Genomic DNA, 22,316 nt, shown 5'->3' on the forward strand with positions numbered 1-22,316 from the left:
CCATGTGTATGATTTGCTTTGTCCTCCAACCCCGACCTGAAGCACCACCATCTCCATTTTATGGACATGAAAGCTGAAGATGAGAGTCTCACAACTTACCCCGGGGTCCCCTCGCCAGTGATTTACCAGTCATAATTTGAACCCATGTCTTCTGACTTAAACTCACTATACCAGCAAACTGCCTTTGTGCTTAGTGGGAGCCATGGAACTTTTTTTTTTTTTAATTTATTTTTTAATTTATTTTTTTTAAATTTTTTTCTTTTTTTTTCTTTTTTTTTTTCATGGAACTTTTTTTAATGACTTAGTAAACAAACAAACAAAACACCTCTTTACATTGAAAGTTAGAAAGCATTGTGTGTCTAAGATATGTGAAGAAGCAGATTTTCCTTTTTTTTTTTTAGGTGTTTAATTCTTAGATTAAATGAAAATTAGGATGCTCTAAAATAAATAAAATCTTTTTTAAAAAAGATTTTATTTATTTATTCATGAGAGACACAGAGAGAGAGGCAGAGACACAGGCAGAGGGAGAAGCAGGCTCCATGCAGGGACCCTGATGTGGGACTCGATCCCAGGACTCCAGAATCATGCCCTGGGCCGAAGGCAGCTGCTCAATCACTGAGCCCCCGAGGCATCCCATAAATAAATAAATCTTTAAAAAAATTAGGATGCATTTCCCTTGCCCAGGATGCTTGAATGTTTGCATGTGGCTGGAATGGGCAACATCGTGGGTCAGCCTGTGATTTAAAAATCTGTCCTGCAGGGGCAGCCTGGGTGGCTCAGCAGTTTAGCACTGCTAAACCCGGGATCGAGTCCCACGTCAGGCTCCTTGCATGGCACCTGCTTCTCCCTCTGCCTGTGTCTCTGCTTCTCTCTCTCCTCTCTGTATATTCTCAGAAATAAATAAATGAAGTCTTTTTTAAAAAAAAAAAAGTCTCTCCTTCAAAGAGCATTAACAGGTAACCGTGATGCAGAGCTGGTCAACACATATTTGGAACTTAGCTGCACCGCTACTAAGTGAAGACTTGGAAGTCAGATGTGAAAAATGACTGTTTCTTACATATCAAAATAGCAAGGTTTGTATTTTGTTTTGTATTAGTATTGACATTCCATACTGGCAACAGTGTAATTAGATGGCCAGAGGACTGAATATTGATAGACCTTTAAGGGAAGTGATTTGTCTTTATGCTTCAAGAGCCTAGAAGCCATTCATGCTCCTTTGACCCAGTAATTCCCCTTAAAGATATGCATTCTAAAGAAATACCAGAATTGGAGACAAACCATTACCATGAAAATATTTATCAGACTATTATTGATAAAAGCATAAAATTGGAAATAATCCAAGTATTTAATGATAGGGGAAGATTTGACTAAATTAGAGTTCATTCATGGAATGGAGTGTTATGCAGACATTAAAATTATGTTTACTTAGAAGTAAAATAATCTAGGAAATTGCTTATGTCATAAAACTATTAAAAGAAAGATATTAGTTGAAAAAAAAAGAAAAGAAAGATATTAGTGTAGAGATACAGATTCCTTTCACGTATAAGAAGTTGTGCAGGAGGTGGGGGTGACTGGGTGGCGGGCACTGAGGTGGGCACTTGACGGGATGAGCACTGGGTGTTATTCTGTATGTTGACAAATTGAACACCAATAAAAAATAAGTTTATTAAAAAAAAAAAGAAGTTACTATATCCTAATTGCAACCAATAATAGTGTTATTGAAACTTACCCCAGTGTCTTGGGACTTCTGAGGTGACCTGCCACAGTGAGGCCAGTGCATATCTCCAAGTTCACATAGAGCTTGTTCTTTAAAATTAATTTTTTTATACACTACTAGTGGTATTTCCCTTGGAATACTGATCTTGGTTTTCTATATCCTAAAAATACTGGGGACCACTACTTACTAACCATGATTTTCATATTGTTAAGTCCGTTTTTACCCCTCCATTTCAATTATTTAAAAACAGTTCTTTTTGGGTTTTGTTTTTTAAACCATGAAATAAAGGCTTTTTCTCCCTAAAAAAAAAAAATAAATAAGTTGTGCAGGAAAAGATCAGAAAGATAAACACAAAGATATTTACAGAGAGTCCTTTCCTTGCGTGAGGAACGGATCAAGGGTGATAGGGTTTTCCCCTCTCTTCATCCCATTCTCTTCCCGTGTTTCTTAAATTGAACAAGTATTTGAACAACAACAAAAAAGAGATATCTTTTAAAATATGGCATGGGTAACTCATAAGCTAGAAGTCTCCTTGTGTATTATTGAGGCCTTAGAGCTTTTCTAGAACTAACAAAAATTAAGCTAATAAATATCGGATATGGGGAACAGGTACACTGATGCATTGCTTGGGGCGCTATAAATGACCTCATTCTTTCTGGAGAATAACCACACAATTTGTCACAAGTGCCACAAAATCGTTCCTACCCTTTGACCTAGTAATTCCCCTTGGAAATAGGACCCCAAGGAAATGAATGAGGGAAAAGTAGCACAAAGACAGTATTGGGGTGTCGTTTGGAGTCACGAAAAATTGGAACTAATCTAGATGGCCAACCACAAAAATGGCACAGAACTCCTAAAATTGAGAAGTAGGCAGATGGCTATGTGGAAATGTTTACAAGGACCATTAAGTGGGAAAAGCAGAGGCTATTAGTGCCCACTGGTGATAACTCTGCAAGAACACAGAGGCAGTTGTGTAGGACAAAGATCAGAGGAGGATGCAGAGAAAGGTAAACAGGAGCATTCGGTGTCTGAACTGTTCTAAAAGGTTCGTCTCCTACATCATAAAAGCTGCCCTTTTACTGCAGCGCTTGCTGAGAGGTCAGGTCAGACATCCCACGGGGTGACACACCTGTCGCAGGGACACTCACTTTCTGTGGATGAGGACGATCGCCGGCGTGGTGAGATGGAACTGAAAGTCATTGGCGAGGTACCACGTCCAACCATTACACTGAAATGAGAGGAGCCGAGGTTACTCCTGCCCCTGGCGCCCGGGGCCGCCCCACATTGTCTCACCTGTCGGGAGCTGGTTGGAGGAGGAATCCACAGGGCACCTGTGGGTGGAGGGTGGGGTGCTTCCATGGAAAGACAAAGGAATTTGGGGTTACAGGTATTTCACGTACCTCACTCATTTACTCATTTAACAAGCCTGCGTGGTGGGGATGATCATTGCCAGCTTACAGGATGGAAATGCAGACAAGTTTTTCCTCTTGTTGGAAAAAGCAGTAATAGCTAAGCTCCCAGGATGGTTGTGGGAGCTCAGTGCTCTCCCATGACACGAATGTTAGGAGCAGTCATCGTTTTGGTGCCATCGGGGTGGGAAGGGTCCATGCTGCTCCCTCTTCCCGGCCTTGCCAGCCCTCCCCAACTGCAGGGGAGAGGCATGCTCATTTAGGATGGAGGCCTGGCCCCATCCAGCTTTCTGTGGGAAGCCCCAGGGTGCCCACGCATGCCTGACAGGTGATCCGCTGGCTGAAGCCCCATCGGTCCGCTGGCTGCCTGTGTTTGTGTGAAGCGAGGCAGTTACCTGTATTTCTTCAATCTCTCCAGGGCTTCAGAGATAAAAGGCTCCTTTTGCATCCGATCCACCCCCACCCCCCCACTCCAAGGGAGACCAGACTCATCTGCTGGAAGGGACAGCTTTCCTTGTCCCAGTTAGGAAGAAGTTCTCTTGAAGGGGAAATTTGTGAATACTCAAGGCCTGACGGCCCTCACATCCACTCTCAGGGGCCCACGGTGGGCTGGCTCACATCCTTGCCACCGATTCCCACCTATGGGCCAAGCCAGTGTGCATCTGGGCCAACAGCCAGCCTGTCCTCCCGGGGCCCTGTCGCAGACCCACCCGAAGGCAGTTAGACTGTGATGTGCGCCCTGCCCGAGCTGCTGGGCACCTGCTCACGGAAGGCAGCCACCTGCTTGGTAAGTTGTCACGTGCAGGGATTAGCCACACTTTAGTGGTTCTCTCTGCAGCCTTGCTTTCAAGGCATATGCAAAAGTCAGTGACGTGATCTAATCAGAATGATTTCCCTTCCGTTTACTCCAGCGTCATCACGAGGCTGGGAGGGCCCTGGGGAAGCCACAACCAACGTGCGCAGATGTGGTGGCCCTGCCACATCTGGCTGGAAGCGGAAAAGAACTCATCACAGGGAAGGTGCAGTGCGACGTTCCGTCCCAGTGACAGGCCATCTGCATGGAGGTGGAGAAAGTGTCCTATCTCGACGGGGTGACACAAACTGGAACCCAGCGGAGCCAGGCCGCTGCATCCGGGACGTGCACCCAGAGGGCTGGGCCCTAGATGCCCACTGCTCTGCTCCGTCCCTCTCTCCCGCTGCTTTTCACAGCAGCTGCACCTGCCCAGACGGTTTGGTTGCAGTCACCCATCCTGGGAGGCTAGTCTCCCTGCCCGCAGCCCACCCTCCCGTGGCTTCACTGTTACTCCAGAGAATGTGCCAGAAGAAAGGGCATCAGACTAGGGCTGGCCCCGGGAAAGCTCACCAAACCGGGTGAAGTGAGGCTCCGGGCTTGCTCACGGCCCCCGGCCTGGCCCCAGCCGAGAACCTGGGACTCACCGCATTCCCGACGGACAGGAAATTGTTGAGCAGCAGCAGATTTGTCCACCATGCGTGCCGGCAGTTATCCAGGTGGGACTTGGGCACCTCCCAGACGGGCCCCCAGGGGGCCAGAGAGAACAATCCAACCAACAAGCACACGGAATACATGTGCAGAGGCTGTAACCTGGCAGGGGAGAGCGGGGGTGGGGGCCGGGGAGGGTGACTCTCCGCGCTGGTCCCACTCCGTCCCCTGGGTGAGCCACAGAGAGGCTCCAAAGCACATTGTGCGGGTGGGAGGCCAGCAACCCACCCACGCCTCGAGGCTCCTCCGTTCATGGGTAAAGCATCGTGGGCTCACACATGAGCCACCTCTGGGGCCGCGATGCAAAAAATACTCTCAATCATTGAGCAAGGGGCCACCGCACTAGGGCTTCTCAGATGCCTCTACGCCTCGGAAGGCTCCTGGCAGGGACATAGTACCTCTGCTCTACTGATGGGGACACTAGAGCTCTGAGAACTGTGGCCACTTGGCCAAGGTGGCCCGGCCATACAGCAGAGCTGAGATGGGACATGCGGTCCTCTCTGCCCCGGCGCCAGGACAATACCTTTCCTCCCTCCCTCTGTCTTTTCCTCTCTCCCTTCATTGCTTTATTTCTCCCTCCCTTCCTTCATACCCTACCCCCTTCCAAGCAGGACTTGAAGCAGCTACAAAGATGATGGGGGGGAAAAAAAGCACAGGTGTCCTTTAGAAACAGAAGAGCCACACCTGCCACCTGGTTTTTACTTTCTAGCAGCCGCATTTGTCAGTGGAAAAAAATAGCTACAACGAATTTTAATAATATACTTTATGTGGCCCAATGAATCCAAAATATTGTCATTTCAATAAGTAATCAATCTAAAAAATTACTGAGCTGCTTTATATCCTTTCTTCTTTGATTAAGAATCCGGTGTGTAAACTGCATTCTCGCCGCACGTTGCCATGGGCCACGTGTCTGGTGGGTACTTACTGGACAACACTGGTGTCCAGTTTAGAAGTGAGGTTGGGACACAGTCCTGGCATTCTGGGTGAGCTATGATCCCAGCCATCTTGTAAAAGAACACATGTCAAAATTCAGGGTACAGCATGTGGCCCAGCAGCATCTCCGAACATCTCAGGGGGCGCGTCAGGGCCTAGGGTGGGTGGTGACAGATGGGAAGGGCAGGACTGCTGCAGGCGCACCCCCCAGCAGAGTCATAGGGCAGCACCCAGCCTCCACTTGGTCCCAGGCCCCAGACCTGGTGGCCTCCTGTCCTCCCCACAACGATAACATCCTGGCATGTGTTTGGTAGGCCGGAGGGCTGGGGGCATGCAGGGAGCAGGCTGGAGTTGCAGATCACAGTCAGACAGAAAGGGCCACCGACTGTGCCAAGACGCGTCTCCCCAGATCGGCTCAGACAGCGACCTCAGAGCCCTCCCTGGGCCTGGGCCCTGCCACATTAGCCATCTGACCGTGCTGCCCCGCAGCTGCTCCTACAGGCCTGGGCTCCGCTTCCCAAGCCTCTCTCCCCACCATCTGTCACCTCCCTCGGGGAGAGTAAGTCAACCCCCTGCTCCCCTCAGAGCCAGAGTTCAGGTCAGATGCCCTCGGGAAGGAACAGGGTAGGGGCACTGGCCTCCCTGACGGGCAGCCTCTGGAGTGGGGCCTGTGCAGGCAGGAGAGCTGCTGGGGTGGGCCCCATCTTGAGGAGCAAGGCTCCAGAGATGTGTGCTCTAGTTTTGTCTAAATTTTCACATTGAGAAAATTACAGGACTTCTCTCTTTCACCTGGAGAGGAAATGGGGGGATGATAATCCTTCAGATTGGGGGGATCCCTGGGTGGCTCGGCGGTTTAGCGCCGCCTTCGGCCCAGGGCGTGACCCTGGAGACCCAGGATCGAGTCCCATGTCGGGCTCCCTGCGAGGAGCCTGCTTCTCCCTCTGCTTGTGTCTCTGCCTCTCTTTCTCTCTGTGTCTCTCATGAATAAATAAATAAAATCTTTAAAAAAAAACACTTTCAGAAAAGTGCACAAAAATGTATAGACATTGTATTATTGTCTAAGATAGCAAAAAACTTGGAAGTTCCGCCATGCCCATTAATAGTGACAGGTGGAGCTCCCAATGGCCCACCCACATGGCACCTTCCCAAGCAACCTTTCAAGTCAGTAAGGTGGGTCCTTTCTTTCTTCTTCTTCTTCTTTTTTTTTTTTTTTGGTGGGTCCTCTCATGCAGAGACATACCAACAACCAACTTTCAATTATTAAGTGAAAAAAAAAAAGCTACATACAAAATAGAACAGCATATAATGAGAAAAAAAACCAATGTATATAAATACATGGAAAGCATCTGCAAGAATTCACAAGAAGCTGTTAACAGAGGTGGCCTGCGGGGAGTGAGACGGGATTGGGTGTCCTTACTTTTAGTGCATAACCTTCTGTTACAGACATTTTTATCAGAAATTTTTTACTTACATAAAAAAAAAGAACCTCCTGACTTTTATTTTATTTTATTTTATTTTATTTTATTTTACCTCCTGACTTTTAAAATGTGGCTCCTGGTTGGAATAATCACACAGTTTTAAGGGTCAGGAACATCTACTTCCCTCATTTCCAGTTACATAATCTTTGTTCTCATTTGCCCCTGGAAGCTGGGTTTTGCATTTTCTTATAGCTGCAAAAGCTCCCAGCTGCCTCCCCTCCCTGCCTCTGTCCCTCACTATCTAGTCTCAGAGTGATTCTTGGAAAATGTAAATCTGACCGTGCCACTCCCCTCCTGGAACCCTCCAAAGCCTTCTTGTCTCCAAATAAAATAGAAAGTCCTTAAGGCAGCTAAGAGGTCCGGAATGACCCAACCCGGGCCCTGGAGCCCACGCCCACCTTCCTGACCCCACTTCCTTCTGTTCTCCAAGTGCTGCTCGCTCCACTCTGGTGGGCTCTCTGGGGTTGTGTGTTTCTTTTTTTTTTTTTTTTTTTTAGATTATTTATTTATTTATTCATGAGACACACAGAGAGAGGCAGAGACACAGGCAGAGGGAGAAGCAGGCTCCCTGCAGGGAGCCCGACAGGGGACTCAATTCTGGGACTCCAAGATCATGCCCTGGGTCAAAGGCAGATGCTCAACTGCTGAGTCACCCAGGCGTCCCCTCTCAAAGACATCAACCGTGTTCCCTTCTCTGCACCCACTCCTCACATAGGCCCTTCTTCCATCACAGCCTTCTCTTTGCATAGAACCTTCTTTTAAGGGATCCCTGGGTGGCTCAGCGGTTGAGCGCCTGCCTTCAGCCCACAGGGCGTGATCCTGGAGTCCCAGGATCGAGCCCACGTTGGGCTCCCTACATGGCCCGCAGGGAGACGAGTTCAAATTTGACTCCGTTGCCTCTGCCTGTGTCTCTGCCTCTCTCTGTGTGTCTCTCATGAATAAATAAATAAAATATTAAAAAAAAAGAACCTTCTTTTATTTCCTTTGACAAATGTCACCTTCCCTGACTACCCTTCCAGAGGAAGACCGCATCATGCCTCCCTCTCCACATTAGCCCTGTGTGACACTTCTCATCACTGACCTGTAATAAATGTATTTGCACGTTGCAACTTAATGTTGCCTGTTTATTTGTTGACTGCCTGTCTCTATTCACTAGAATGTAACCCTCAGGCTGCTGAGTCCCCAGGGCTTACAACAGCGCCTGGCACACGGTGTGGGGCCTCAAATACAGAGGAGAGAGTGAACAAATGATCTTACTTCCAGTCCTCTTGGAGGTAAGTAGGCAAGCAATCCATCGTAAGTGAATAATAACAAGAATGAGAATATCAAACAGGCTAGGAGCGTGGCTGCTTTCTCACTGGGTTTACCTCACAGAGTGAGTTCAAACTCAGTTGGTGGTGCTTCTTCTAATTTTTCTTTTCTTTTCTTTTTTTGGTTTTTAAAGATTTTACTTATTTATTCATGAGAGACACAGAGAGAGGCAGAGACGCAGGCAGAGGCAGAGATACAGGCAGAGGGAGAAACAGGGCCCATGCAGGGAGCCCGATTAGGACCTATCCCGAGACTCCAGGATCACCCTGAGCCAAAGGCAGACGCTCAACCACTGAGACACCCAGGCATCCCTACTTCCTCTAATTTTTCAACAAAATTTTGTCCTAGGTTGAACTCTTTCTTCCTGGCTCCTGTCTGCTACCTTCCCAGAGCTCCCTATCTCAAGAGCATCACCACCATCCACCACGTTGTTCAGGCTAGAAAATTTGAGTGTTCCTGACTTGCCCTCTCTCCATTCCCAATGCCAACACCAGTCCAGATCTGCTGTCCAGCCCAGATATGGCAACAATTTAATTATGGGATCCTCACCGCCATCTTGCCCCATGAGGCCTCACACACACACACACACACACACACACACTCTCTCTCTCTCTTTCTCTCTCTGCCCCCACTACTGCTGTATCTGCCGGCTAAAACACTTCCCACTCTTCAGTCCCCCGCTCTAGGACTTTCCTTCTGATGCAGGTTTCCCAGCCAGAACCCAGTGTGCCATTGGATCCCACGCCCCACCCCTAACAACCCATCAACATCCCCCACTAAGAAACTCCAGTCTGAATGCCGGTCCCTCTACAGAAGACCCCAGGGTAGAATAAGCTAAACCCAGTGCCAAGGACCCAAAAGATATTGAAAGACTAAGCACTCTGCCAAGTGTCCAGGTCAAGGGGCTGGATTTAATAGCATTTGGAAGAAACCACAAAGGTCATAGTGAAAAGAAATCAGTAGAGGTCTATTCTTAGCTCAGACTCATTCTTACCTCATTTACCAGAAAAGTTACAAGGTGCAAGTAGCAACCACAATAATGATGGCAGCTTGTACTTATGGAAGGCTTACTGGGTGTCACACATTTTTTCTAAGTTCTTAGCACACGTTCTCTCATTTAATCCTCACGAGAATCCAATGGCATGAATGCCATTATTCTTCCCATTTTTTGAGATGAGAAAACTCCAACACAGAAAGGTGGAGCCACTTTCTCGAGGTCACACAGCTGGTGGGGGATTGAGCAGAGTCAGATCTTACCTACTGCATTTTACTAGGTCAGAAGACTGTCCCCCCTTCCTGTTTCGTGACAGTGAAGCGTAGCAGGAGAGGCATGGACCATAAGTAACGAGAGCTGGTCCAGCTCGGCCGGCAACATCCCATGACTTAGAGAATGTACAAAAGGGTTGAGTTGAAGTCTCCTCTTCTCCCTACACTCTGTGGGTCTGATTGCATCACTACCTGTCTGCCACCCAGGGACTCCATCCTCCGTCCTGATATCGCATCCCCTCCCGCCCCAACCACCCACACATTGGTGAAGAGGACCATGTCCTCCCTGCCTCGCTCCAAGCAGAAGGACCACCGTCTCAAGCTTCACCTGCCCCTCTCCTTGTTCGATCTTATTTTATTTTTTATCATTACCATTAGTACTCTGACTTATAGGACCCATTACTACCAATTTAGAGGAGCCATGCACATTCCCCTGTTGAATACACATTCCAGGGAAAACTGACAGTACATTTATTGAAATCTGCTGCCCGTCAGCTGAGGAATAAGGCTGTTTTAATATAGCTCAAATTCTCCTAGGACAAATAGCAGGAAAATTGGAATCTTCCACTGGCAAAAGCCATTAAGCCAGCAAAAATCAATTTTATGAAGAAAACTATGTCTCTCGGTTTCTCTTTGAAAATTATTTCAAAAGAGGGCTAAATACCAAAAAGTAATAAATTGTTACACAGTAATAATGAATTAAGAGATTATACAGGGTGCCTGGGTGACTCAGTCGGTTGAGCGTCTGCCTTCGGCTCAGGTCATGACCCCAGGGTCGTGGGATCGAGTCCTGCATCGGGGTCCCTGCTCTTCGGGGGGCCTACTTCTCCCTCTCCCTCTGCCTGCAGCTCCCCCTGCTTACACTCTCTCTCTCTCTCTCTCTCTCTCTCTCTCTCTCAAATAAATAAATAAATAAATAAATAAATAAATAAATAAATAATCTTTTTTTAAAAAGAGATTATACAAAGAGACCTACCTTGTAAGGCGGCTGAGGACATATCTGAGTATGACGCTGAGGGTTCTTCCTTGGTCTGAATCCTGGTGTATCTTTAAAAATGACCTTGCACTTAACCAGCCACTGAGAGAGAGAGAGAAGACCAGTCACAGAAGGAACTTACCAGTGATGCAGTTCACCGGATGGTTAACTTGGCTCTCTATCAGGGTACAGTAAGTTATGCTGTAGTAACAAGATACCTCCAATACTAAAACCATAGGTTTTTATCGTGCTTAGGCCGCATGCCCATGGCCAGATGCTTGAGGTCAGCATCTTCCTCACCAGGAGACCCAGGCTGAGGGAGCAGTCACTATCCAAAAGGTCACCAGCAACCAGGGCAGAGAACAAGAGCGTGCGAGAGGGCTTCAAACCAGCAATGGAAGCTTCTAGCCCAGGGACACCTGGGTGGCTCAACTCTTGAGCATCTGCCTTCAGCTCAGGTCGTGATCCTATGGTCCTGGGATCAAGTCCCATGTCAGGTACCCTGCATGGAGCTTGCTTCTCCCTCTGCCTGTGTCTCTGCTTCTCTGTGTGCCTCTCATGAATAAATAAATAAATCTTTAAAAAAATAAAAATAAATAAATGTTCTAGCCCAGAAGTGACATGTTTAAAGCCCTTTAGCATACTGGCAACACCAGGTACCCATCATCGGCCAGACCTCATTCCCACCCAACTGCAGTGGGACCGGGAGTAGTAGACTGTTATCAAGGGCCTAGAAGAAAGAGAACCAGAAATATTTGGTGAACCACTCTAAGAGCTACCACATTAGCCTTTTGAAGTAATAACATCCAAAGCCCTCTACTTCTATAGTGCCACATCGTTTGTTTGTTTTTTTTAAGATTTTATTTATTTATTCATGAGAGGCACAGAGAGAGAGAGAAGAGGCAGAGACACAGGCAGAGGGAGAAGCAGGCTCCCTGCAGGGAGCCCAGTGCTGGACTCCATCCCAGGACCCGGGGATCACGCCCTGAGCTGAAGGCGGATGCTCACCCGCTGAGCCACCCAGGCGTCCCAGTGCCACTCATTTTCAAAGTACTTTCACTAATGGTGTTGCTTTTGCTTCTAGGGCAATACCAAACTACTTGGCAATAAATGTTTGTTGAGTGAGTGATTGGTAAAAGGGAAGATATTACGATCCCTGCTTACCTTGTAGGGCAATAGAGGCTCAAAGACTCAGTGAGGTTGCCCAAGATTCTCAACCAACACATCCTGATGACAAATGTGTTCCCCAGAATGTTCAGCTAAAGAAACAGGCTATGTCTCTTGAGTGCCAACTTGATGACAAGCAAGTTTGTGAGTGAGTTTCCTGACCTTTCGACATTCATGCCAATGATCCTTGTGGGTGTTTCCCTAAGGAACGAATGCATTTCCTATTGCGAAAGAAGGCTGTGTGTGTGTGTTGGAAGGGATCAGGGAGGGTGAGAGAATGTTTTTGTTCTCTGCCAGCATGATTTTCTTTTGAAACGCAGCAAGTTGGGTTCACTATAATAGGAACACAATTGATAGAGACATGTTGAAGGGAGCACTGGGATGTGGAAGTAGGACAGCCAATTCCAATTCTGGCCTCCTCTTCATTTCAGGAAAGAATGAATCGGGGTCCCTCTCTGCGGGCATGCACCATCCAGCCGTTCAGTTCATCCGGAGGACAAAGAGGAAGGCTGGCAGGAAACAGGCTGTGAGCAGAAGTCGCTATAGGATGCCGGGAAGACCCAGAGACCTGACCCCACTGGGGAAGAGTACAATCCCGCAGTAGAGATGCGCGAAGTCAGCTCGAGGGCTAGAAAGGGTCCCCCCAGCTGTCACCAGGGAGAGTCAGAAGTCTTTAGTTGTACTACGTAAACATATGAGTGACATGGTGGGTAAGACACGCTTCGGACACAAAACAGACATTATGCTTCCGTTCTGACTCTCGCTTTCCTAGCTGGGGGGACTGGGGCAAGTTATTTCATCTCTGCACATCAACTTTCCCAGCTGTAAAAACGGGCATGATATTCATTCCAACCTCCTGGGTTTAGTAAATGGAATAAAAAAAAAAAATCGTAGGCTCTTAGCGTGATGGCAATACGAGGAATCACTCAGTAATATGTCCATTGTCCAAATGAAAATTTTATTTAAGAGAATATGTGCACTTTCTTTTTTACTTTCTATTTGTTAAAGTTTATTTATTTAAGTCATCTCTACCCGCCCCCCAATGTGGGGCTTGAACTCACGACCCTGAGATCAAGAGTCACCTGCTCTTCCGATTGAGCCACACTGGCACCTCCAATGTGCACTTTCTAAGTAAAAAAAAAAAAAAAAAAAGAATACTGAAGGGGGGAAAAAACAGTTCCTGAGCCAGGCTATGAGAAAGAGAAAAGGGAAAAGAGACAGTTGCCTTGATCTCTTAGGCTGGGTCAGGAGCTGCTGGTTTCCACTCTGCCTTCCTCAGCTCCTCACACCATGGTTCGCAGACTTGAGCAGATGGCAGCAGCACCCCAAGGGCTTCTTACAGCCCAGACTGTATGATTCAGTGGGTCTGGGACGGGGCCCGAGAATCTGCATTTCTAACAGCCTTCCAGACGATGCTGGAACAACTGCATTGGGGCTATATTCTGAGAACCAATAAAAGGCCCGGCACTTCCCAGGCCCCAGAGCGAGCCAGGAGTCAGATATGTAGTCTTTACAATAAAGGGGTGCATATTTGTCATTTTCTTGAACATCTGAAATTTCAGGGCCCTGGCCTGTGTTTTGGGATTCTCAGGGCTGACCCAATGGCGTCCCTGTCGTCTCAGAGATTCGCACCATAGTCCAGGCATGACCAGTGGCTTTTCAGGCCTTCATTCTTCCCTCCTGGTGGCAGTCCTCCAGCTTGAGTTTTGGCTTTGCTTCCAGCCATCCCGATCCGTCCTTGCCAGCCTCCCTCCCACGGCTTGGAGCTGTGCCACTCAGTCCCATCCAGCATTTGGTGTCTTGTTTTGCCTTGTTCTTACAGTCGTCTTGCAGGGAACAGAGGTCCAGACTTTGAAAGCTGTCTCCGGGGCAGACCTCCCCACCCACCAGGTCCCTGCAGTTGGGTTTTGCCTGCCTGGTTAGACTCAGCTGTGCCCCCTTGGAAAGTCTGGTGCCTAGTGGTTCCCATATCACTGCAGACAGTGGCCTCTGACCCTTGCCTGTGTGGGCCATTCTACTGTCACCCTGGCCACCTCCTAGCATGAGCTGCTGCCCTGGTGGCCCGGTCTCAGCTCGTTCTGTACCCTACTTTTTCTCCATTAACCCCAAGAAACTATCACACCAGAATCTAGGGCTAAAACAATTAAGAAATCATTTCCAAAACAAAAAAGGAAAGAAGGAAAATAATTTTAACAGCTACTTATTGAGCAATACACTTGACACTGATTTAAGGCACCAATGTCAGCAGGACACAAAGCAGAAAAAGTCCTACCTTATGTTCCAGTGGGGAGACACGGATGATTAATACGAAGTAATAAGTAAGTGGCATCTCTGAGCATGTATGATAAAGAGAAAAAATAAATCAGGCAAAATGAAGCTAAGAGTGCTGGTGGGTCCGTTTCCAACAAGGAGGACAATCAAGGCGTCGTTGGGAAGGGAACGTTTGGGCGAACGTCTGGAGGAGGACAGGGAGCAAGCCACCCAGTAGGTAAGTGCTGCAGAAACTGGTGGTCAGTAGGCCCCCTCCTGACGCTCCGCCCTGTTTGTGGGCTAGCTCCCTCCTAGTCTGGTGGCTCGTACACTTTGGAATTTCATAGACCTTTTTTTTTTTTAAGATTTTATTTATTTATTCATGAGACACACACACACAGAGGCAGAGACACAGGCAGAGGGAGAAGCAGGCTCCATGCAGGGAGCACGACATGGGACTCGATCCCGGGACTCCAGGATCATGCCCTGCGCCAAAGGCAGAGACTCAACTGCTGAGCCACCCAGGCGTCCCAAGAATATCATAGACTAAAATTTTTAAACTTTTTTTTTAATTAAAAAAAAAAAAAGCCAACTACGAGGCCCTTACCAGAAGCTGGCTGCGAGACCCTCTGGCCAGCACCACTGTGCAGCTGCGCGGTGCTTCCCTTGGGTCCTTCCCAGCATGTGATGCAGGTATGTGGTGGGGTCCCCTGTCTTTCCTGGGACCCTCCCCACACACGGCGCGACACCCCTGCCACGGTCAGTGCCTCCACGCCACGCCGTCCTTGCTGCACCTGCCAGGCGGCCACCCCTGGGCCCCATACGGGGACCCCAGCAGCCTCCACCCCAGAGCCATACACAGAGGTCGCCTCTGTGCACAGTCAATGCCTGTCCTGCGGGCCTGTTGATGACGCCCATCCTTCGTGAACCACTTTCCTGTCTTGGCTCCCTGGTGCCTGCAGCGTCGCACTTGTCCTCACATTTCACCGGTCACTCCTTCTCAGACTCCCTAGGGAGCCTGCAGGCCGGGCGGCAGAGGCCTTGGCACCCAGGCCTGACCCGCCGTTCCGCTCTCCATCCGGCACAATCTGCCCAGCTCTGTGGCCTCCACGCTGCCCGTAACCCAAGGGCTCCAAGGTCGCCCTCTCCGGCCTCGACATTCCCACTGAGCTCCAGGTTGCAGAGCCCTGCCGACACCTCGACGTGGACTCCCTTTATCTTCACTTGGTCGGGACCGTTCGATTCCAGCAGAAAGCCTGAGTCTCCTTCCAGACCCGGCTTCTCCTCCAGGCTCTCCACTCAGGGAGTGTCACCTCCGTGACCTCGGTCACCCAGCCACACCAGAAATCCCTCTCCAGTCCCCTTTGTCTCACACATCTTGTCCGATGAGCAATAGGCCTGCTTCTGCCTCTAGAGCCTATCTTGACCGTGACCTTCTCCCTCTGTCCCTCACCCCTCCTCCGTCCCCTTATTGTTTCTCATCCAAAGCACAGCCAAGGTCACCCAATTGACCTCCCTACTTCCATCCCGGCCTTTATCCTTAGGCCTGTGACTAACACAGGAGCCAGAGTGATCGCTTTTCAAATGTCAGATGATACGGCTTCTCAAAGGAGACTGTCCAACCACTTCTTGTCCCACCAAGTCAAAGCCCAAACTCCTGAGTCTCACTACACGGTCCCCTGGGGTCTGGCCCTGCCTGGCTTGCTCTTCCCTCTCCTCCCTCTCTCCCCACCTTCGCTATGCTTCAGCCTTCTTTCTGCTCCTTTAACAAGACACACATGTTCTCTCTCTCTCTCCCTCCTTAGCCCTTCTGCACTAGTGGCTCCCTTTGCCTGAAACCTTCTCATCCTGGATTTTCCCGTGTCCAGCTCCCCTTGCCACTTAGATCCAGTAGCCCCTTCTCTGATGAGTCGAAATAGTTACTCTACAACCATTGTTCTATTCTTTCCTAGTATTTATTACTAAAACATTTTTTCTTGTTTATTTGCTTGCTTATTGCTGGACACACACACACACACACACACACACACACACATTACTGGAAACCCCATAAGAAGTCCCTGTTTGTTTTATCCATTGTTGTCTCCCTGAGCGGCTAGAACGATGCCCCGCAAACAGGGACTCAGAAGATCATGGTTGATGGATGAATGCTTAGCATTTGATAAAAACAGCTGCCACCTACTATCACCATCTCCCTGTGAAGGAAGAGGCATTTATTCCCAAAGAGATCAAGGCACATCAGCGTGGGGACTAAGAATATGGACTCTAGAGTCAGATTGCCTGGGTTTGGATAGCGAGTCCACACCAGGACCATCTCCCTCAGTCTCAGAGGTCTTACCTTGGAGGTAGAGATTTTGTAGTCTATCCATACAATGGAATATTATTTGGTCGTGAAAAGGAATGAAGTGTTGATACGTGCCACGATGTACCTGAGTGTCCGGAACATCATGCTAAATAAAGGAAGCCAGGCACAGAAAGGCCAAGCATTACGTGGCCCATTGGTACAAAATATCTAGAAGAGGTAAATGCACGGATTCAGAGAGCATATTTCTAGGAACTGGGGTGGGGAGTGGGTTAGGAAGTAACTGCTGAATGGGTTTGAGGTTTCCTTTGGGGATGTTGAAAGTGTGTTGGAACGAGTTAGAAGGGGTGGTTGTGCAATCCTGGAGATGTACAAGATGCCACTGAATTGTTCACTTGAGGAGCTTAATTTTGTTATGTGAATTTCACCTTGGCAACAAAAAGAGAAGAAAATGGGGATTTTAACAGTGGCCCCCACCCCCCCACTGTATGGGGACATCGTTAGGATTAAGCGAGGTAACGCTGCAGCCCTCAACACGGTGCCTGATATTTATCACACAATTAAGAAGATGTACCTCCTAGTAGTTAAATTAAATAAAGATAGCTTCATGAAATGTCACATCATCTTTGTTCACACTTCACTCTAGTGAGAACTGTCAACTTTATCACGGATTTTCATCAGTCCACGGGCCGGAATTTGAGAACCACTGAAATAATCAATTTTGATTCAAATAAAACCACCTTTTGGAAAAAAAAAATTCAGAGAGCCATTCTAACTCATTTAATAAACTGAAGATACAAAAGAGAGGAGCTTATGACAGCAGTACTATCCACAGTGGGACAGAAGCAAAGGCCAGGTGAGGAAATAAATAGGAGTCATTCCGTTTTTCTCACTAAAGTGATAATGGCATCCCAGACATGCACCTGTCCCCCGACAAACAGAGACACGTACAGTAGCAGAGAAAACACCCTAGTTTACCTGATCAGGAAAAACGTGTCAACCCCAAGATAGAACGGGCCACTCCGAGAATAAAGGTACAGTGGGTTTTTAAGCACTCTGGTCTTCCACTCGAGCACATTATCTGCAACAAACATAAAAACAGTGTCTTGGTTTCACGGAAGAAAGTCATGTGATTTATGTTTTCAAAAAACCAAGAGGAATGCCTTCAGCTTTCACAGCATCAAGGGGATTTTGGGCAACCCCACAACTTAAGAGGATAAGGTAGGGGCACCTGAGTGGCCAGTTGGTTAGACAGTTGCCTTCGGCTTGGGTCGTGATCCCGGGGTCCTGGGATCGAGGCCCGAGTCGGGCTCCCTGCTCAGTGGGGAGTCGCCTGCTTCTCCCTCTCCCTCTGCCTGCAGCTCCCCCTACTAGTGCTCCCTCTTGTCAAATAAGTAAATAAAATCTTATAAAAAAAAAAAAAAAAAGAGGAGGAGAAGGTAGATTGGCATTGGAGGTGGTGACAGGGGCACCGTGGAACCGTGACCAAGGCTTCAAGCTGCTTCCTGCTCTCACGGTGCCCACGGCCACTCGGGGGCCCCAGCTGCATCGCCTGCCCACAGACTGGGTGCCGATCCCCCACGGGGTCCTTCGAGCCCCCCCAGGCTGGCCTTCCCCTCAACGCTGACCACGCTTACGCAGGGTTGCTGCTGCTGGCGGCCTTCCACCAGGGAGGCAACTGGCAGAGGGCCGAGAAACGCTCGTGTAACACCAGCGCACAATCCTTATTTATGCCTATTTTTCCAGGAGAAGGAAGCGTTCGTTTCTGGCCTCGTTAATCATCACTAGAAGGAACCCAGCTCTCTGGACAACGAACCTACAATCCTCAGGCATCACTGCTCACCTGGTAATCAGGTGCCTGGTTCACACTCGGGGGGAGGTAATGCAACCACGGGCACCGGCCTGTTGGCCTGGAAAACTCACTCGTGGGCGGGCACGGCTCTGTCTCTAAAACCGGGGAAGGCTGCAGCCTCGCGTCCCGTGGCCCAACGTGCTCCCCTCACTTGAGAGCGTCTCTCTTCCTCGACTGCTCACAAAGACCCATCAGTCCTCCTCACCCAAAGACAGCCACGCAGTCATCTGACTGGTGTGCCCCGACATGATCCAGAGGAGGCTCAGAACTCGGATGCCATTCAGTGCGGAGCACGTGCTTCCTGGCGTCCTTGCGGTCCAGATGGCCAGCACGTTCTTCTGCCAAGAAAAGCATGTCAGCGCACGCCCCGTGGCTCCTAAAAACCCTGGACAAGAGCACAGGTGTTACAGGCCACGCTGAGAGCCAGCCCAGCCCACACGCTGGCCCGCAAACAGGAGTCCAAACACACACACACCAGTGATCCTGGCTGTCACACGGACACTCCTTTGCTGTGACCCTGGACTGCTCCACCCCATTCTCCACGGCCCCCTCTTGATGTATCTGTGCACCTTTGGGTGTGTTCTCCCTCCTTTTCCCTAACGTGCCCGATTTGACGTTGGTGTCCACGCTGCCACGCACAGAATATGCTAACCGAGCTCAGGCCCCCGGGATGCCAACACCTGACCCCAGTCCTGTTGGACAAAAGTGGCGGGTTGGAGGAGGGTGGGGAAGAGAACGTAGGCATCCTTCAGAAACCACATGCTCCATAAAGCCAGCATTTCACTTGACAATGGCATTTCTTCCATCCTCTCAAGAACGCACTACTTGCAAACAGCATCCCTACCTGTCAAGTACAGGTGTGAGAACAGGGGCAGGTGGTGCAGCAGCTAAGGATGCTGGCTTTATAGTTGGCTGCTCGTGGCTCTGACTCTGGCTGTCCTTTGTTGGATGCTCTGTAACCTCTGGCAAGTGAGTCAAATTCTCCAGCCTATGTTTCCACATCTACAAAACGGGAATCGACGTAGATCTTACAACCGTAGGAATATCGTGAAGAACAAACGAGATGCTAGCACACCTGCTCGGCTCACTACATTAAGCCCTGCTGCTCTAATCCCTTCTCCTTAACTCATGTCTTCTCATTTAAAAAAATTTAATTGGATGCATTTAGATCAATTCCAAATAGCTGGAATCATGAGCCAGCACCTCCGAAGGAAGGCTTGAGTGAGCTGCTCCGAGAGACTCCTATTTTCCTCTTGGATGTAGCTTTGGTGCTTAAACATTGCAGGTGCAAGGGTGTAGAATTGAGACTTCTTTACAAATGAGATCTGGCTTGTCACGGGGCGCCAATTTCTTAAATGGGAGGATGAAATTGCCCAGTTCTGCCCATTTCTGAGGTTCCAGCTGTCCGTAGGAGTCTCTCCACTGGGGTCACTCCCACCATGGGCCTGCCCGGAGGCTCGGAGCTCACCCCGTCGGCTGGAGGCATTTGCGCTCACTGGCACCTGGCCCGGCCCTGAGAAGCCACCTGCCACAGCGGAGAGACGTGGTCGGGCTCTCTCTGCCCGGCCCCACCTCACTCTTCACCTCTCAGGACCCCTTCCCTCACCTTTAAGCTGAGCGCGCTCTTTGGCGGTGCTGCTGTGAGCCTTTGAGCACGTCTGTCAAACATCTGGCCTGATGCCCACCTTGGCAAGCAAGCACTGAATACGTTTTGCTACCATTTGACTTTTTTCTATCTAAATTCTACTTGTGGGTGAACTTAACTAGTAGCAGCTTCTAACATTGTCTGAAAATAACTGGTCCTGTGGGGAGGATGGCCTCTGGGCCCCATGTACCCATTCGTAGATGGAAAGGATGAGCCAAAGGGGCGTGGGGAGAATGTGGTCGGTGGTTCTCAAAGTGAGGGCTCGCCAGTCCAGCAGCTTCAGCATCACCTGGGGACCTGTTAGAAAGGCACAGTCCCAGGTCTCATCCCAGACCTACTGTCTCAGAATCTTCGAGGACCAGGCCCAGCAATCTGTGCTGTGATGTGCTGAAGCCCTCCAGGTGCTTCCGATGCTCCCCAAAGTTTGAGAACCGTGGGGTGTGCCGGTGCTTTGGGAAGCCTGGTGGCCCTTTTGGATTTTCTCAGTGATTATTACTTGAGGTGAGCCCACCTCAAGCAAAGGACCACAGACCAAGAGCCCTGTTCCAAGGGCTGAAATCCACAGCTATTTACTTCATGGAAACTTCCTCAAACACGAACTCATATTTTTGTCATCTAAGTAGGAAAGGACAGGCTCATGTAACAGGAAACCGCCCTAAGCGAATGCAATGATTATTTGGAGGATAAAGAACCAGGAATCTGAAATACCCAATTTAGCTCTGAACTTCGAGAAGACACGGTAGTCTTACGTTGATTTGACTCGCTGGTGAGTGTAAACGTGGAGAGGGAAAATGATGCCGACCCTAGGGCTCTCTCTGCCTTGATTTTTATTTCCAACCGTTCAAGATGTGATATTTTACTCTGATGGTATTAAATACAAAAAAAAAAAAATTGCTACAGCAACAGAACACAGAAGACACCGCCCCCCAATATGCCTTTTTGAAGCCACACTTAAATGTGGCTGCTGAAAAAGCTAACATGACCCTCCTGCCCCCATCACAGACAGTCCTATTTTGGATTAAAACCCTAACGTCTCAGAGGCTCATTCCTGACACCATACCAGGTGTGCCTGCCTGAAATCCTGCAATCTGGCCTTAGAACATCAGGTTCTGAGGCTCAGCCTTCCCCTGAATATTAGCCGAGGGTGAATCTTGGTGACTGTAGGCTCACCCCCAGTCTGACAACCAGAAGCATGTGGCAGGTGCCCGGGACCCAGCTGACCTCAGCAAGGTCAGTGTTAGTGAGAGGTCTTGGCCAATTAAAGCTGCTACCCTTTCCTCCTTCTGGCTTAAGGGAAGAGAATGAAGAAATGAGCAATGAATCAGGAGGAGGACAGCTCACATTATCTCATTTACTTCCTTCAGCAAATCCCAGCGTATGCCCCTGTTTTATGCACGTGGACACTGAGTTCCTAGAGGTCAAACAACCTGACCAAGGGCAGAGTTAGAAACCAAGGCAGGTTTGACCAAGGGGTGGGGGGGTCACTCAGCATGTGCTGGTTGTGCCATGCCCATGGAACCTTCTAGGTGGCAGCCGGGGAGCCGAGTTCTTGAGCCATGTCACATGAGGAGTGAGCAGGGAACTCTGAGACGTGGCGGGGGCCCATCATATCAGTCCCCGGTATCTGATGTGATGGAGTAAAAATAGGGCAAAACGAGGGCCGGTGGGTAGGAATTACGAAGCAGCCCAGGGACTGACCCCCGTGCAGGAGCCGAACAATGAACACTTCCCTTGAGGACAATGGGTGCCGGGGACCCACCAGGCCCCTGGGCGCCCTCGGACACGCGAAGGAGGGCGAGCATTCTCAGCTCTTCTATTATGTCATCCTGACACAAAGCGTGCTTTGTGTTGCTTTCCTTGTTGGGAGTTTGTGGTGGTGTTAACATTCGCTTTTGTCTTTGCCTGAAGATCCAAAGGATCTGATCAAATCATCACTGTGCCCTCCATTGTGCAGGTGGACATGCTGCCTGAAGCTGCTCGATCACATAGTCATAATCTGTTGGCCTGGTCACTGAAGTTGTGTCTTTTTTATCCTCTTAGTTGGAGTAAGGGAAGGTCAGCTACGTGCCCCTCCAGGGGCTCTGCTGGACGTGATTCCCCATATTCTAAAGATGTTCGCACGGGGACGCTATTCTTATTTCAGAGGGGGGGTGTGGTCTCTGCCTCGCCATATGGGCAGGCAGAAATGAAGGAAATGCACTTGACTTTTAACCTCAACCCAACGCAAGGCGGCCACCTGCTCACTGGGGTCCAGCTCACCCTTCGTTAAGTGGGTTGGTTATCTTGTCCTGGCTCAGCTGCCCCTGCCAGGCTCTAACCGGTTGCACAATGACTCCCTGGCTTCGATTGACACGTAAATCCTTTACCTTAGTGATGCCAGGAAGGTTCTGTGAGTCATCTGCGTAGCTGTGACACTGCAAATAGGCACTGGGATCATGGGATTGTCCTTTAAAGGATTACTCCAGTGAAACCCAAGCTCTGTTCCGACCTAGTCGTTGGGGAGCACAAA

At 49.2% G+C, this 22,316-nt stretch overlaps 1 protein-coding gene across 2 annotated transcripts in view; it reads right to left on the reverse strand.

Moving 5' to 3' along the window:
• Window positions 1-22,316, reverse strand: part of LOC610160 (O-acyltransferase like protein) — a 76,391-nt gene that overhangs the window by 22,051 nt on the left and 32,024 nt on the right. For both annotated transcript variants that reach the window (XM_038525884.1, XM_038525885.1), the window contains exons 6-10: window positions 18,368-18,547; window positions 17,289-17,391; window positions 10,592-10,693; window positions 4,564-4,729; window positions 2,866-2,945 (exon numbers count right to left, since the gene is read on the reverse strand). In XM_038525884.1, the coding sequence (XP_038381812.1) occupies window positions 2,866-2,945; window positions 4,564-4,729; window positions 10,592-10,693; window positions 17,289-17,391; window positions 18,368-18,547 (631 nt within the window). The remainder of the gene's footprint in view (window positions 1-2,865; window positions 2,946-4,563; window positions 4,730-10,591; window positions 10,694-17,288; window positions 17,392-18,367; window positions 18,548-22,316) is intronic.

Source organism: Canis lupus, chromosome 1 (assembly GCF_011100685.1).
Source record: "Canis lupus familiaris isolate Mischka breed German Shepherd chromosome 1, alternate assembly UU_Cfam_GSD_1.0, whole genome shotgun sequence".
NCBI lineage: Eukaryota > Metazoa > Chordata > Mammalia > Carnivora > Canidae > Canis > Canis lupus.